The 16,122-nt window shown below is 39.2% G+C and overlaps 1 protein-coding gene across 4 annotated transcripts in view; it reads right to left on the reverse strand.

The window, feature by feature from the left end:
• crtac1 (cartilage acidic protein 1) overlaps positions 1–16,122 on the reverse strand; it is a 302,413-nt gene that overhangs the window by 145,370 nt on the left and 140,921 nt on the right. For all 4 annotated transcript variants that reach the window (XM_031905179.1, XM_012966738.3, XM_031905180.1 and 1 more), the window contains 1 exon segment: positions 4,612–4,748. In XM_031905179.1, the coding sequence (XP_031761039.1) occupies positions 4,612–4,748 (137 nt within the window).

Raw genomic sequence — 16,122 nt, forward strand, 5'->3', positions numbered from 1 at the left:
GGAAAGACAGAGAAGAAAGATCAGAAAAAAAAGAGGGGGTAGAAGGATGGAAGACAATAGGGGATGGGCAAACAACCAGGTCACTATACTCTAAAACTGGATAGCAGAAAAGTTCTGAGATAGTGACTACATATATATATACCAAGGGCAAAGTGACGGCACTCACAGGGTTTCATTCAACATGGTAAAAAATAAAAAACATCAGTTAATGCAAGTAGTGAGATTTAATAATCCTACATCTTATTTCCCTACTGGAACCTTCATTGGGGAAGACAGTGCAGCGTACAGACCAGCGTTTAAATGCGTCCTTTGGCGCCAAAGACACTGTTGCTAGGTAACTGCATGTAAACATATACCGTTACAAAGAGTGTAAAGTAAATTGAATAAAGGGAAAAGAATGTATCAAACATGCGTACGGAGTAATTATTGGGGCCCCCGCGTTCATACCTTTTCCCGGCACTAACATAGCCAAAGTTATACTGCCCCCGCGGAGACCCAGATGGATAAGAGCCAAGACATCACCATATGGAGGACGGCAGGCAGCTACACGCCCGTAACCTAGTGGCTTTCAAGCATGGGGACAGTATTACTTTGGCTATGATAGCTACGGGAAAAGGTATGTCTTTGTAAAGATAAAAAGATGCATTTAAACGCTGGTCTGTATGCTGTATTGTCTTCCCTGACGAAGGTTCCAGTAGGGAAATGAGATGTAGGATTAATAAATCTCACTACTTGCATTAACTGATGTTTTTTATTTTATACCACATTGAATGAAACCCTGTGAGTGCCATCACTTTGCCTTTGTTATATTCCATTTTAAACTCTGGCACCCAGGTATCGCTATTTAAGGTGTGCTCCCTAATCTGCCTTACGTCAAGGCTGAGCTGCGCCTAAAGCTGCCTTTTTCTTTTGGGCCAAAACTTACCAGCCAGCGCTAAAGGAGGCAGGGAGATAATATTGGGTAGGTGAGGCAATGACAAGGTGGAGAGTAGGCTGATCAGGGGCCTAAAGTGGGCAGATTGGGACAAGGTGGAGACCTGATGGCTATGAAGATCAGACCTGACAGCTGAAAAGTAAGTGCTGCTAAGGAAAACTTATTTTATTATCTAAAATAAATTTGTATTACTGGTTCAGCCCTAGCTGGTGATTTACTGGCTGTGTGGCAACCCTAGATGTGCCTCCTGACACTGCTGTCGGCACGGAGCACAGGATTTTGATCTGGCACTAAGTGCAGAGCAGCAACTCTGGGGGGCACAAGTGCACTGTAACTGAGCACTGAGGGGCACACTCCAGCACCCCCTTATTGGTCTTGCAATTGCACCCTTGGGGTTCACAAATGACCCCTCATGTTTTTTGACTGTTAAAGAAAGGAATTTTGATTTAGGAATTTAGGGATTTTGAGATTTAGGGGCCGATTCATTAAAACACAAGTTCGAATACCGAATGGGAAAAATTTGAATTGGATTCGATAATTTCTGAAGATCGCAAATATCACGGAAATGCTTACGGAAAAATCATATTAGTTACAATAATATCGTATTGGCGATCCGAAAGTAACGACATTTTCGCACCGAACGATTGTAAACAGTGGCAGAACCTTTCTGAATTTTTCGTGCAAGTGTACGAAAAAGTCGTGCAAGCTTCCGAAAAAGTGGGTGTACGGAAAAGTCACGCAAGCGTGAAAAAATTGGGGAAAATACGCTCGGAGCGTTCGTTCGTGTCTTAATAAATCTCCACTTAGTCTTTAAAAAAATTGTGATTAAACTCAGTCAACTTTGATTGGTACAAAAAATTGCACAATAGAATTTACAATAATCTTTGCCAAAAATGTGCTTCTAAGCTGCAGTTAATTGCTTAAAGGAACAGTAACACCAAAAAATAAAAATGTATAAAAGTATCTAAAATATAATGTGCTGCTGCCCTGCACTGGTAAAAGTTGTGTGTTTACTTCAGAAAGTCTACTATAATTTATATAAATAAGCTGCTATGTAGCCATGGAGGCAGCCATTCAAAGGAGAAAAGGCACAGGCACATAGCAGATAACAGATAAAACACTATTGTTTTCCACAGAGCATATCTGTTATCTGCTATGTAACCTGTGCCTTTTCTCCTTTTTTCCAGCTTAAATGGCTGCCCCCGTGGCTACACAGCAGCTTATTATATAAATTATAGTAGTGTTACTGTAGCAAACACACCAGTTTTACCAGTGCAGGGCAACAGTGCATTATATTTTTATTACTTTAAAGCTCTTTCATTTTTTAGTGTTACTGTTCCTTTAAGAATCTTAGAACTCTGTAAAAAATCAGTCAATGTTTTTCCATAGAGAACAATGGTGACAAAACTCCATGCTGCACAGAGATATCATTGCTACAAAGCAAGCCTTTGATCATATCATTTTATGAGAAGATACATAAACATCCCTGAGTAAAAATCAATATTTACCTACAAACACGCTTTCCAGGTCAGTTGCACATTTTTGAGCACAAAAATTGCCAGTTTATATTACTCTACCTCATCTATAAAAGGAGCACAGAAATCCAACTGAAAACTGCAATCAAATGTGATGGTGCAAATAATGAATATAAAATCCTGCACAAAGTCTCTATCACATGACAAGTAAATAAGTCCTGCTTGCATGGTATAACTATGGAAATGTTATTTATTATAAAGTGTAGAAAAGAGCTTCAATATCTTCCAGCATATGTGTTTATTAAATATGCAGGCTGGGACACCATTCATGGTAATAAAGGAGTATAAAAGGCTTTACAATAACAAGCATGTTCAACAAGGTAAGTAGAGAAGGCTCAGTTGAAGGCCTTAATACTGCTGCATATCAAAATTCCATTTCAGTTCAGAAATAGAACTGAGCACATTCCTAGACTGTTCATTTTAAATGTCACTGTTTTTTTGTTTAGGTATGGGACCTATTATCCAGAATCTTTGGGACTAGGCATTTTCCAGATAAGGTATCTTTCCATAATTTGTATCTCCATACCTTAAGTCAACTAAAAATAATGTAAACTTTAAATAAACCCGACATAATTGTTTTGTCACTAGTATGGATTCATGCAGTTTAGCTACCATCAAGTACAAGCTACTATTTTATTATTACAGAGAAAACTAAATTAGAATTGTTTGCTTCAACTGACTTTAAAGGAAAAGGAAAGGTAGAAACTAAGTAAGCTTTATCAGAAAGGTCTATGTAAATACAGTCATAAGTTCTTACAGAAACACTGCACTCAGTGAAAAGAAACACCACATTTCTTTACTTTTATTCTGTATACATGATCTTCTGTGTCAGACTTCCTGCTCCCAGACAAATTCTTCAGGGCACAACACGTGTCAGGTACAGCCACAGGTGGGTGGCTGGCAGGTAGGAGCCTATATGATGTGTAAAACGGATATAAAGGGTACCTCGCTTGTTGATGAGCAGAAAGCATGTTGAGATGCTGAGACATTTATTAAAAGGATTGAGCAAAAGAAATACAAAGTCCATACAACGGGCCAGTGGTCAGAGGCAGGCGGCAAAACAATACAAGTCCGTTAAGCAGGCAGAGGGTCAGGACTGGCAGCAGGCAAGGAGGGTCCGAATAACAGGCAGTGGTCAGGGGCAGGCTGAAGACAGGGAGCAGTCAATTAAACAGGCCGAGGTCAATACCGGGAGATCCAACAGAGGTCAGAGACAGGAGACGAGGAACGGGGTGAAGCAAATGGAACCAGGCAGGAATCAGGCAGAAACACGGGCAGAAGTCAGGCAGGAGTCAGGCAGGTACGGTCACAGGATCACAAAAAGGCTTAATGAACAAGCAACCAGGGGTTGCTTGTAACTGGCTTATAAAGCCCGTTAATTGTCCAATTGCAACCACCTGGGCTTACTAAGGGAGGAGGAGGTGAGTCTGAACAATGAAGCAAAGAGGGGTGAACAGAATGTTTAGGGCTGGATGCCCAAGGTCTCCTGTGGCTCAGTGAGGTAATGCAGAACCTGCCTAACATAGAGTCCAGAGTTCGAGTACAGGCAGGTCCTGACAACACGAGTCTGCTAAGTGTGCTGCTCTCTCCCCCTTGCATCTCATCTCTCTCCCCATACCCTCTCTGTTGTGTAAACTGAGTTTAGAGCTGTTCCAGGAGCAGTTTTCAGGCACAGAAGTGAAGTCAGACTTAGCTAAAATGGCAGCTATTAGCAGAGGGAGCTTCTATGGCTGTTTACGTGGGTATGGTAAAGCATTCTGCAGAATAACTATAGCATTCTGGCAATAAAATGCCAAAATGCCTTTCCATCTCCATTAAAAGGGTCTTTCTGTAATTCAGAGCTTTCTGGATAATCTTGTGCAAAAAGGCTTCCAAAACTGTGGGGCCTGGAGGACCGCCCAGAGCAGCTTGGAGGTCTTTTAAGAGATTCTGATTGAAACTATATGCTGCACTAGATAATCTTGGAACTATGGCGGCCTTCCGTGGCTAAGTCCAATATCACTGATCTAGAAAGTAATGATGATCATTATTCATTTGTGAATGATTATAAAAATATATTTTGCAGATAAAGTGCCTCTCATCCCTTTGCATTAACCATATCCCTAATAAAGGGTCATATTAGTATATATGCATTTTCCTTACCTTCCTATCAATGCAAGCCACTGAGCGTCCAGAGAAACGATTGGCTACTCCCCGCTTCAGGTTCACCTCATCGCTGAAAAGGTCCTCCCAGCGCCCATTTCGAAATGTAAACAGCTTGTCGCTGTATGTCGCTATACCTGCAAATACAGGGAGAACATTAAGTGCCTCTTTTATACATTCCTCATGAATCCATCCCTCTACAAAAGCAGTTCATTTGTAGAGTGCTATTTAAGCCCATAGGGATCATGCAATCTAATTCATATGTCCAAAACGCTTCTCTCTGCCATATCAACTGGTTGGACTTAAATAGCTCTCTACAAATCAACTGCTTTTTGTTGAGAAGAAAGTAGGTATATATGTGATTTATAGAGGTGGTTTATGGATTTTAAGCATTATGGCTTATATATATTATATGTTTGGATATGTACAAATATGTTTTGATCTTACCAGTATTGATATAGTAATCGCTGAAGATGGTAAGAGTCGATAAGCACTTGGTGGAGAACTCATGCTGTACATTTGTGACAGTTCTCCCACACAAATAAGCAAGTGGAGGCGCCTCCAGTGAATTTACCTAATATAACTGCATTCATCTATGGCTAGAAAGGAGCTGTTTAACTCATTGGCTGTTATGTGGTAGGAAATACAATAACAAGTTGATAAATCATGCTAAAATCCAAGAAACTTTAACGCTTGAAACAAACTAATGTAAAATTGCTCTTCTCAGCACTTAAGCAAAATATATACGATTTTTTTCTTGTTTTAAGATATCAGGAGTTTTTACACTGTTCATATAATTCATTTTAAACAACAGCACCACCTGCTGTTCATTTCAGCCGACAAAACATACTTGGTAGAATATTACTCTTATAAGATAAGAAAAGCCTTGTGATGTTACTCTGTTTAGAACTAAGCAGAGAGGCAAGAGATGTCTCTTCTTTGCTCACTAACTTAATTTTCTTGCACAGTACGGTTGTGGGCAGTGAGCGCAGAAGGAAAAGTTTGACCTGAACCCACCCATGACCAGCAAATCTTGTGCAGATGTTGGCCTTAACCTGCCCGACGCACAGGTAAATGCATGGGTTATGGGCTGGCACACACATCACTACTGTGCATTTTCTGTTGAACCAAGAAGCACTAATGGCGTGGAAGGACGGTTGCCACATCTAAAGAATGAATGCCAGTAATTTCTCAAAAGGTAATGTCCCACTTGTGTTACCTGCCATTCTTTCCCCTTTGAATATGAACTGCTAAATAGTTAGCAACTTAGCACAGCCAGTTAGGCGCTAGGCATCTACAGTATCTGTGGATATGGTCCTACCCAGGCATTGCACCAACAATCTCTATAATGTCACAGGGCTAAACGGGTCACAAATATCTCTATACATCACACAAGAAGATGACTTCCAATCTATAGCTCAGTGTGCTGTATTCAGATAAAGAAATGATGCAATATATGTAATACATTTTAGGATATTGAACAGGTTTTTCTTGTGCCCATTCCTTGACTCTTATTAGAATCAGCGACCTTGCCCCGCCAGAGCCCACCTGGCTGATGCCGAGAACAGAACATAATAACATTGTTTCTGAATGTAATAAAGGCACTGCCAGGAATCTTCCTATCTGATAACTTTATCAGCATTTCTAAGGTCTAAGCAAAAGGAATAAAATTGGAATTGAAAGTCAGTGCATAAAAGGAATTATTCTGTATATTTTTTCATTTGCCATATCTACAAAAATATATCCTGTTGAAGAGAAGACAGATATCCTCACTCAGATTATGAAGCAAAATTAAAGCTTTAAATCAAATGTATGAGAGATGAACTGCAAATGGAGAAGGAATAGGGAGTAAAGCACAAAATCAAGTGACAGCGAGTGTCTCTCACAGACAGAGGATAACTCTCTAATGCAACATAAAGCACAATGGGGGCACGCGTGCCATCGTCATCTATGGAACATCTAGCATTCAAAATAATTGAAAAACAACTGCATTAGTATGTATAACATAGATGAGGCTGAAAAAAGCATCCATCAATCAAACCCAGCTTCATGCTAGCTGACCCAGAGGTAGGCAAAAAAAAACAAACCTCTGAAGCCTTCCTGACTCCAAGATGGCAATCGGACCAGTCCCTGGATCAACTTGGTACTAAAGTTAATTTCAATAATTTCCACATTTTCCCAAAAAGTATCAAAACCATTCTTAAAGCCATCTAATGTGCTTGCCACTAAACAGCCTCAGGGAGAGAATTCCTCAATTCAGTGACATAACAAGAGAGGTAGCCCCCCCATGGGACGGGACCACCCATGCTTCCCCACCCGTGTACATTCTGTACATAAACTTGTCCACCATATGCCTTCTATCCTTGCACCGCGTGTCTCTTTTCAATTAGTCTTCATTATTTGTTTTTCATAGTTTTTTTTATGATTTGCCTTCTTCTAACTCTTTGCAACTTCCAAATGGGGCCACTGACCCCCAGCTATGTGAAGCTACAGTTTAATTGTTATTGTTACTTTATATTACTTCTAGTCAGGTCCTCTCCTATTCATATATCAGTCCTTCCTTTAGGAGTCATTTTAGCACAAATCAAGAAGTGAATGCATTTGTGGAATACACTACAGGCCACATTTAAAGCTATGTAAATATTTCTAAATAGTGATGAGACAGTTTTCACAAAAACGGTGATAGACTTCAATGGCTGTAAAAAAATATTCACCTTTTGACTGTAATGCATTTTGCAAATTTTTGCTGTTTTGTGATTTTTTCTGGAAATGCTATATAACTATTCCTGTACCACTGAACACGATAGGACTGTCTTCAAGAGAGAAATTGCCATAGGCTGGAATGGGACAGTAATATCCACCTTGAATGACGATTTCACCCAGGCAAAATGTACCATGTGTCCATACCCTAAATAGAGAGAATAAGAAAAAGATAAAGGGCACCCAGACTTCTTTTTGTGGGCTGTCCCCCTACAGCATTTATTAGTGAGACTATGGCTGAACATGACCACTTTTATAATGTTGTAGGGTGATAGCACACATAGAGAAGTCTGGGAGCCCTTTTCTATTCTGACATCAAGTTATGTTATCCCTTATCTGGAAACCCATTATCCAGAAAACTCCAAATTAGACCAACATGTGAGTAAGTTTACTAAATCAGTACTTATTCTAAATATCCATATATGAAGCAACGAGTTAATACTGAGATACTACATACTATACCTCAATTTATAATTCTATTCTTTGCAATTTCCCTGTGATGTTATGTGATCATTTATATTGATGGTCTTTTGTCAAAGTCCCAAGTAAAAAGCCTGGAGCACATATCTATACACAATATATTTCTATCAAATTAAACTTCTCTCTCTCTATATCTATCTATCTATCTATCTATCTATCTATCTATCTATCTATCTATCTATCTATCTATCTATATATATATATATGTATATAAAAAAGAGAGAAAGTGAGGCATACATATGATATATATTGTATATATCTTTAATGCATGGGCCTGAGAACAGAGTACACTAATAATGCCAAGAGATAGATAAGACATCATATTCTTGAAGGCCACATCTGCTTTGATATTCATTAGACAGGCATTCAATATGTGAGTGATCCCAGTGATACCATGAAGACATGAAGGGCTTTTCTTATGCACAAACAATTGTTGTGCAAAGGTCCAGAAATACATGTCTTTTTCTGAATGCAAGAAACCTTCAAACTCACCCACGTTTACACACAACATTTCACCATGAGTTAATATATCGAGAATTCAAAAAAAGTATGACAAACAAAGCACCCACAATGCTGTTATATAGCAGAATAAAGCCATTTATTAAACAGCTTTTCATAACAACCAACACAATGAAGGTTCAAGAAGACAGGAGTTTTGGATCTATAAAGGAAGCCGTGGGCAAGGTGTCTGTGGAGCAAGGACAAGTAGGCCATAAGATATACTTATTGCTTCATATTGTATCTTATGTTTTCTTGTTATTGAAATACAAAAGTGAATTTAGTCTTTGTGGAGCCATATGAAATGTAATTATATGTCCAACAAATGAAAGGGCCAAGCTTTCTGTACACAAAGAAATGGCTTATAGGAAAATACCATTATGTGGTACTATATAACGATCTTGAGTATAACCCCCATATGTAATAAAAAGCACTAAGTTTGCCAAGGAGCAGTAACCTATAACAACCGAAAGATGTTGGCTTTTTAAAAGGTGACCAGAAAATTATATTTGCTGATTGGTGTTGCTATGTGTAAGAGGTATAAGGTTATTATGCAACCCAATAATAATGTTTGTGCTTTTAAGTAAAGTTCAGCACTTACTTGCATTTTGTTTTTCAGTATTTTCCAGGAACACTTGCACCTGCTCTGCTACTGAGGGAACCAAAGTGCACAGCTAAGGTAGGAACTCTTACCTGATGCACCATTTTCCATGTGCAGGACTAAGTGAACGTTCCTGTTGTCTTACAGCTCCCTGCAATAAAATGAATTACTTCTCTTACCTACCCTTGCACTCTGAATTCATCTTTAAATGTGCAACATATGGGTTACTGCTCCTGGGCAAACTTAGTCCCTTTTATTGCATAGCCCCTTAAAACAATGTTATCTTCTTACATCATTAAGGCCTTTCTTGGGCATATTTAGCCAAAGGAACACTTGGAGGAAAGATGCCAGATGGGCTGTTAATTTGCATGGTGTTTATGTTGCATTAATATCCTATGTTGGACAATGCATGAAGCACAGGAGTATAAAGTAAGGTGCTCTTCAATAATACACTAGTACACAGTGGTGTAAATATATACACAGCAGATCCCAAGAGGGGTTGTGGGGGGGCCCAGGTAGCAGGGGGGCCTGGACCGTGGGGTCTGCTGTACCTTCACATCACAATGGAATAAGGTGAAGGAGAGGTGACACTAATCTGTGATCTTAATAGGGTGATTCACCTTTATGTTAACCTTTAGTATGTTATACAATGTCCTATTCTCTGCAACTCAGCCGTTGGTTTTCATTATTTATTTTTTATAGATTTGTATTATTTGCCTTCCTCTTGTACACCTTCCCAGCTTTCAAAAGGGGGAGAACTGACTCCGGCAGCCAAAATGTATTGCTCTAGATGCTACAATTTTATTACAGGTATGGGACCTATTATCTAGAATGCTGGGGACCAGGGGTTTTCCGGATAAGGGATCTTTCCGTAGTTTGGATCTCCATATCTGAAAACTGCAAAAATTAATTTATATATTTAATAAACACAATAGGATTGTTCTGCCCCCAATAAGGGGTAATTATATATTAGTTGGGATCAAGTAAAAGGTACTGTTTTATAATTACAGAGAAAAAGGAAACCTTTTTTCAAAAATTTTAATTATTTTCTTATTATGGAGTCTATGGGAGATGGCCATGCCGTAATTCAGAACATTCTGAATAAGGGGTTTCCAGATAATGGATCCCATACTTGTATTGTCACTTTTTTTCTCATTTTTCTATTCAGTCCCTCTCCTATTCATAGCACAGTTTCTCATTTAAACTGCTGCTTGGGTTGCTAAGATTAACAAGACCCTAGAAGCCAGATAGCTGCTGAAATTCCAAACTGGAAAGTATCTGAACAAAAAGCTAAATATCTGAAAAAATACAAAAAAAATTGTCTCAGAATATCAATGTTTACATCATACTAAAAGTTAATTTAAAGGTAAACAACAGAGACTATCATTTTTTTCATTTAACCTATAAAATCAAGTATATACTTTTTGTCAGTTCAGACAGCATTGACCTGCAGCCATTATATATAAGCCCGACTGAATGAGCTCATGTTAAAAAGGAGGGTATATTTTCCATTTAAGTTCATGTCTCTCAGTGGAATACATGTGGAAACATGAGACAACGGCGGGAATAATGCTGCTGCATGACCCCAAATTTGGTGGCACTTGTACGTAAGATATATGAGGATATATCTATATATATCTATATCTGTATTTTCAGCAGCATTGGCAACATAATAAGAAAAGAGCAGGAGGTGAAGCGCAGTAATAGAAGAGATCTCTGCAGGATGGACCAGCATGAGGTTCATGAAGGAGTGAGTGCGCCACGAGAATAGTAATATGAGCTGACCGTGATCAATGACAGCTATCCATGAGTGCGAGGAACGTATGGTTTTGGACAAAGCATTTTCTGCTGTAATGGACATTTTTCTATTTCTTTGTAAGACGTTCAACTTTGTTATTAGGTTTTTCACCAGCTGGGAACACACTTTTTTTTTTGTCTTTTCCTTACAGCTCTTTTCAGCATTCAGCTCTTTGATTTATTTGACTATTATTTCTGGGAGCGCTTAGAAAAGTAAAATAAGAAGCCTGGGAATGAGCTAAATCTAAATGCATTTGCTTCTATAATTAGTTAGTAACTAAACTCTCAGTGTTATATGAACAAACATTGGCACAAGACTGAATAGATGTACAGCCGCAATGCAAGGCCCAGAAAATATGGGCAGGATATTTTGCTTCCAACTTGCTGCAGATATAATCAGATGTACTTTATTTATGGAACTTTTGTACCGCACAAAGCCAGCATTTTCTGAAAATAATCCTGCACCTAGCTGAGATCTTGCAGCCTTGAAGGGATCAGTCCTATCATTGCTTCACTGTAACAATGTACAATGAGAAGAAAAAGAAAATCCCTTTTGAGAATGGTGCTGTCATCCAGCGAGCACACAGTTATGGTGCTGAAGAAGGACTAGACCCACCCAGGTTATGATTCAAGCACAAAGTCCAGGACTCAGGACAGTACGGACATTGTCAGTCATTGGCAGGACAAAAGTCAGCTTACTCTGATGGTATTGTGACAATACAACGAAGAACGTAATGCCTTTTAAATAAAAAGTAAAGTGACTAAATAGTGCTGTATTTCCTTCATGTGCTCCCTATCCTGGGCACCCTCACAGTCTTCAAAAATACTTATTTAAGAAGGTAGATCATAACTCAGTGGAAAGGTATGGGACCTGTTACCCAGAATGTTCGGAACCTGTTGTTCTTCAGATAAGGGATCTTTCCATAATTTGGATCTCCATACATTAAGTCTACAAAAAAATAGTTTAAGCATTGAATAAACCCAATAGGATTGTATTGCCTCCTGTAAAGATTATGATTAGTTGGGATCACACACAAGGTACTGTCTTATATTTACAGAAGAAAATGTTTATCTTTTTAAAAAATTAGAATGATTTGCTTATAGTGGAGTTTATGGGAGATGCCTTTCCTGTATTTCTGAACTTTTTCAACAACAGTTTTGTAGATAACGAATCTCATACCTATACTGTCAGTACAGCCATACTAAGCAAATAATATAGCCGCATTTCCCAGTTCAGGATCAAAGCCTAAGTAATAATTGGTCCCCTCTACCAAACTACACCTATGGGGAACCCCTAAACGTGACACTTTGCTGAAAAGCAGAGTACCCCATTGTAGTTTGCAGGCACCATCTTGCACTTCCCTTGGTTCTCTTCTCTGTTATCGCCAACAGTTAGCATATAAAGCTGAAGCAAGGTTCAGTTTAATTTTGCATACTACTTTTGGAATATTGCAGAGTAGAGGACTTGGCCCCAGCCAGCCACAATAAACTACTCTGTTGTGCAGAACTTTAGTAATGCAGCAGTTGCCGGGGCAAGGGCACCCAAGGTAAGTCCCAGCTGCCGATATTCCCCCTCAGCCAGGTGACAAGTGGGGTGGGGTCATCAAGACCACACACAGGCCATCCCCCTTGCCACTCATCACCATAGAGCACAACAAATCCCCCTAGAGTTACTAAAGGGCCCAACCTAGGGGTAGTCACACAGGAAAGGTATATGTCTAGCACCCCCACTGTTGTGTCCTAGCACGTGCCTCCTATAGCAAAAAAGGAAAAAAAAAGGACAACCCAAAGTAATAAACTAAACTTTAAATTTCTAGCACGTGCCTCCCCCTAATTCCAGCCCTATAATACTGTACAGCTATACACAATGGCATTGCACCATTTTCATAAACATTTGTTTCTCTATTCTAGCTTCTTTTTTTTTGTAAGGGAGGCTTAAAATGCTCTCTTGTCCCTAAGGCTGGTGAGTCTGACATCCAGAATGCAAGACAGGGAAAATGGGGCAAATTTGCAACTGGGCATTAACCAGGGGATTATCAGTGAAAGCTGTTTGTTATTATAATAATTGTTTGCAAGGAGGTGGAAAAATGTTCATGAGGAATGGTTATTTTGTGGGGGTTAATGCATTTGGTGCATATGTGTTGAGTGGTTAACATAAAAATGTTATGTGTTTCTTTTGCCACTAGGTAGGAGTAGAGTAATATGGTTTAGTTAAAAAATATAGTGTAAGTATTCTTTATACCACCAGCCACCAGGGAAAGTATAGGAAAGTATAAAAGAGGCAGAGATACCGAGGGCATGGCAGGAATATACCCGCATATGGATATCCTACCCATTACCCATCAGGGTACCCAGTTTTCTTGTGGGTACCCGACCCTTTGCAGGACTCTTAGGACTACATGGTTTTATTGATGTATTTTGTAATAAATTATTTACTTTATTTTGGCACTATATGGTGACAATATTATGCTGTGCGATATATAGATGTGGGTATTTTATAGTAGATAATATAAATAAAGGTAAAGCTAAATATTCAAGGTACCTATACTATAATTAGAGTCTAAATTTTACAGCAAATAATATAGGTATGTGAGACTGGGAAACCTCCAGAACCACGAAAGGAGACTTTGAGGAGGCAGGCAATGTTACTGTGGTAAGTAAACTAAATTTCATGCCATTTATACAAAAAATAGCAATGCTGTAAAGAAGACACTGAGACCATAGTTTTCTTTGGATAGGTGAAGGGTCAGCCACAGCTTTATTGAACATATTTATTAAACCAAGCAAACTGTTCTTGCCATGCCATATCCAACCATTAATTATCCAAATGCTGCCGCGGTGGCATCTCCATAGAGAATATGCAAATTCTATAGATTTTGACCAGTTTCACCCAAAATCACATTTAGGGGCCCATTTACTACTCACGAAACGGCCGAATGCGTCCGATTGCGTTTTTTTCGCAATGATCGGTATTTGGCGATTTTTTCGGAAAATTATCGCGACTTTTTCGTTGCCATCCGAATGTTGCGCAAAATCTGCCGATTTTTTCGTAGCGTTAAAACTTGCACGAAAAGTCGCGCCTTTTTTGTAGCCATTCCGAAAGTTGCGCAAAATGTTGCGATTTTTTCGTAGCGTTCGGATTCATTCAAGCTTCAGTATGGTGACTTTTCCTGGGCCAGGTTGGAGCTGCAGAGTGCCATTGAGTCCTATGGGAGGCTTCTAAGATCATGCTAAGTCTGAAAGTTTCGGCTGCCGCTTACGAGCGCTCAATACGAAAAAGTCGCGACAAGATACGAGCGAATCGTAATGGCTACGAAAAACTCGCGTTTTTTCGCGAAAATCGTATTGGTAACGAAAAAGTTGCGACAATTTCTGAAAAGTCGTAAAGGCGCCGAAAAAATCGCAAAAAATACGAAAAAGACACAAAGGGGCTGATTTACTAACCCACGAATCCGACCCGAATTGGAAAAGTTCCGACTTGAAAACGAATATTTTGCGACTTTTTCGTATGTTTTGCGATTTTTTCGGATTCTGTACGAATTTTTCGGATCCAATACGATTTTTGCGTAAAAACGCGAGTTTTTCGTATCCATTACGAAAGTTGCGTAAAAAGTTGCGCATTTTGCGTAGCGTTAAAACTTACGCGAAAAGTTGCGCATTTTTCGTAGCGTTAAAACTTAACGCTACGAAAAATGCGCAACTTTTCGCGTAAGTTTTAACGCTACGCAAAATGCGCAACTTTTTACGCAACTTTCGTAATGGATAGGAAAACTCGCGTTTTTACGCAAAAATCGTATTGGATCCGAAAAATTCGTAAAGAATCCGAAAAAATCGCAAAACATACGAAAAAATCGCAAAGTACCGATCATTACGAAAAAAACGCAATCGGACTCCATTCGACCCGTTCGTGGGTAAGTAAATCAGCCCCAAAATGTTCGTTTTCCAATCGGAATTTTTCCAATTCGAATTCGAATTTGTGTCTTAGTAAATCAGCCCCATAGTATAACTGCTGGTTAACTTTGCTCTTTACTTACTTTTTTTTTTTTTGATCAACCAGAAGATCCCCAGATGGTAGAACATATACCGAACCCTTTCTGTGTGCTTGAGAAAATACAGTATATTTCCTTCCATTGTAATGTCCTATTTTGTGCCATTTTATCCCCCTCAGTGTTCATTTTTTTGAATATAAAAGAAAATGTAATTCTAAGCTACTTTTCAATATACCCTGATTAAAAACGCCTTTAGTTATTTGTAATTGATTGTAATTGTATTTGTTACTGAAAGCAGAATTACCTGTCCCTTTCTATTCTCTGTACTGCTGATCCCTTTTATTCTCTGACAGCATAGCAGTAGCTCTCTGATTAATGTTAACACTAAAACCATCTGAACAATTTCAATCAATGTATATTATATGTGTTCTTTCATAATGCAAGAGAAAAACTTGTGTAGTTCCCCTTTAAAAATGCATTTTATTTGTTAGTTTGTTAGGCCCATCTTGCTGGAATAAAAGCAGCAGGGCTTTGCCCACAAATTGCGTGTGCTTCTCCCATTTTTTGAGAAATAATGTTATTCTCAGTTTCACAATAGAAAGAATTGAAAATATGCCTGTTATTCATTTCAGTAGTCATTCTCAATACATGTTTATGCTATGAAGCATTCAAAATATTAACACTCAGATGTGTGAGGCTCAGCAGCTACGTGAGAGATCTAGCAGCTTGGGAAATAGGTAAAACTAATTGGTGCCCACACTCCAGGAGTGTCAGTCAAAAACAGACTGCAAATTGAATTAGCAAGGGCAGCACTGCTGAAACGCATGGTAACAAACCTAAACATGAAACAACTGGATGAAGATGTGAAAAGGTTAGAGAGAAAATACATTCCCCTCTATGTAATAAAAGGCACTTAGTTTGCCCAGGTGCAGAAGCCCTCAGCAACCAAGGTAGATTTTACTGGTCACCTGTTTAACAGCAAACATCTTACTGGTTGCTATGAGTTACTACACCTGGGCACACTTAGTGCCTTTTATTACATATGGGGGTTAAGGCTGATGCCACACGAGGCATAGGGCTGATATTTTCGGCAAGCGGAAAAACGCTTGGCGAAAATTCAGTCCTACGCCTGCTACTTGTGCCTGCACCCGAATGAATGAGATACGCTCGGGTGCAGGCACATGTAGTCTCGCGTTTTCATGCATATATCGTCTACATGTGCCTGCACCCGAGCGTATCCCATTCATTTGGGTGCAGGCACAAGTAGCAGGCGTAGGGCTGAATTTTTGCCAAGCGTTTTTCCGCTTGCCGAAAATATCAGCCCTACGCCTCGTGTGGCATCAGCCTAAAGATCAAACAATGAATCAATTTAAGACACAACTGTTG

The sequence above is a fragment of the Xenopus tropicalis genome, chromosome 7 (assembly GCF_000004195.4).
Source record: "Xenopus tropicalis strain Nigerian chromosome 7, UCB_Xtro_10.0, whole genome shotgun sequence".
Classification (NCBI taxonomy): domain Eukaryota; kingdom Metazoa; phylum Chordata; class Amphibia; order Anura; family Pipidae; genus Xenopus; species Xenopus tropicalis.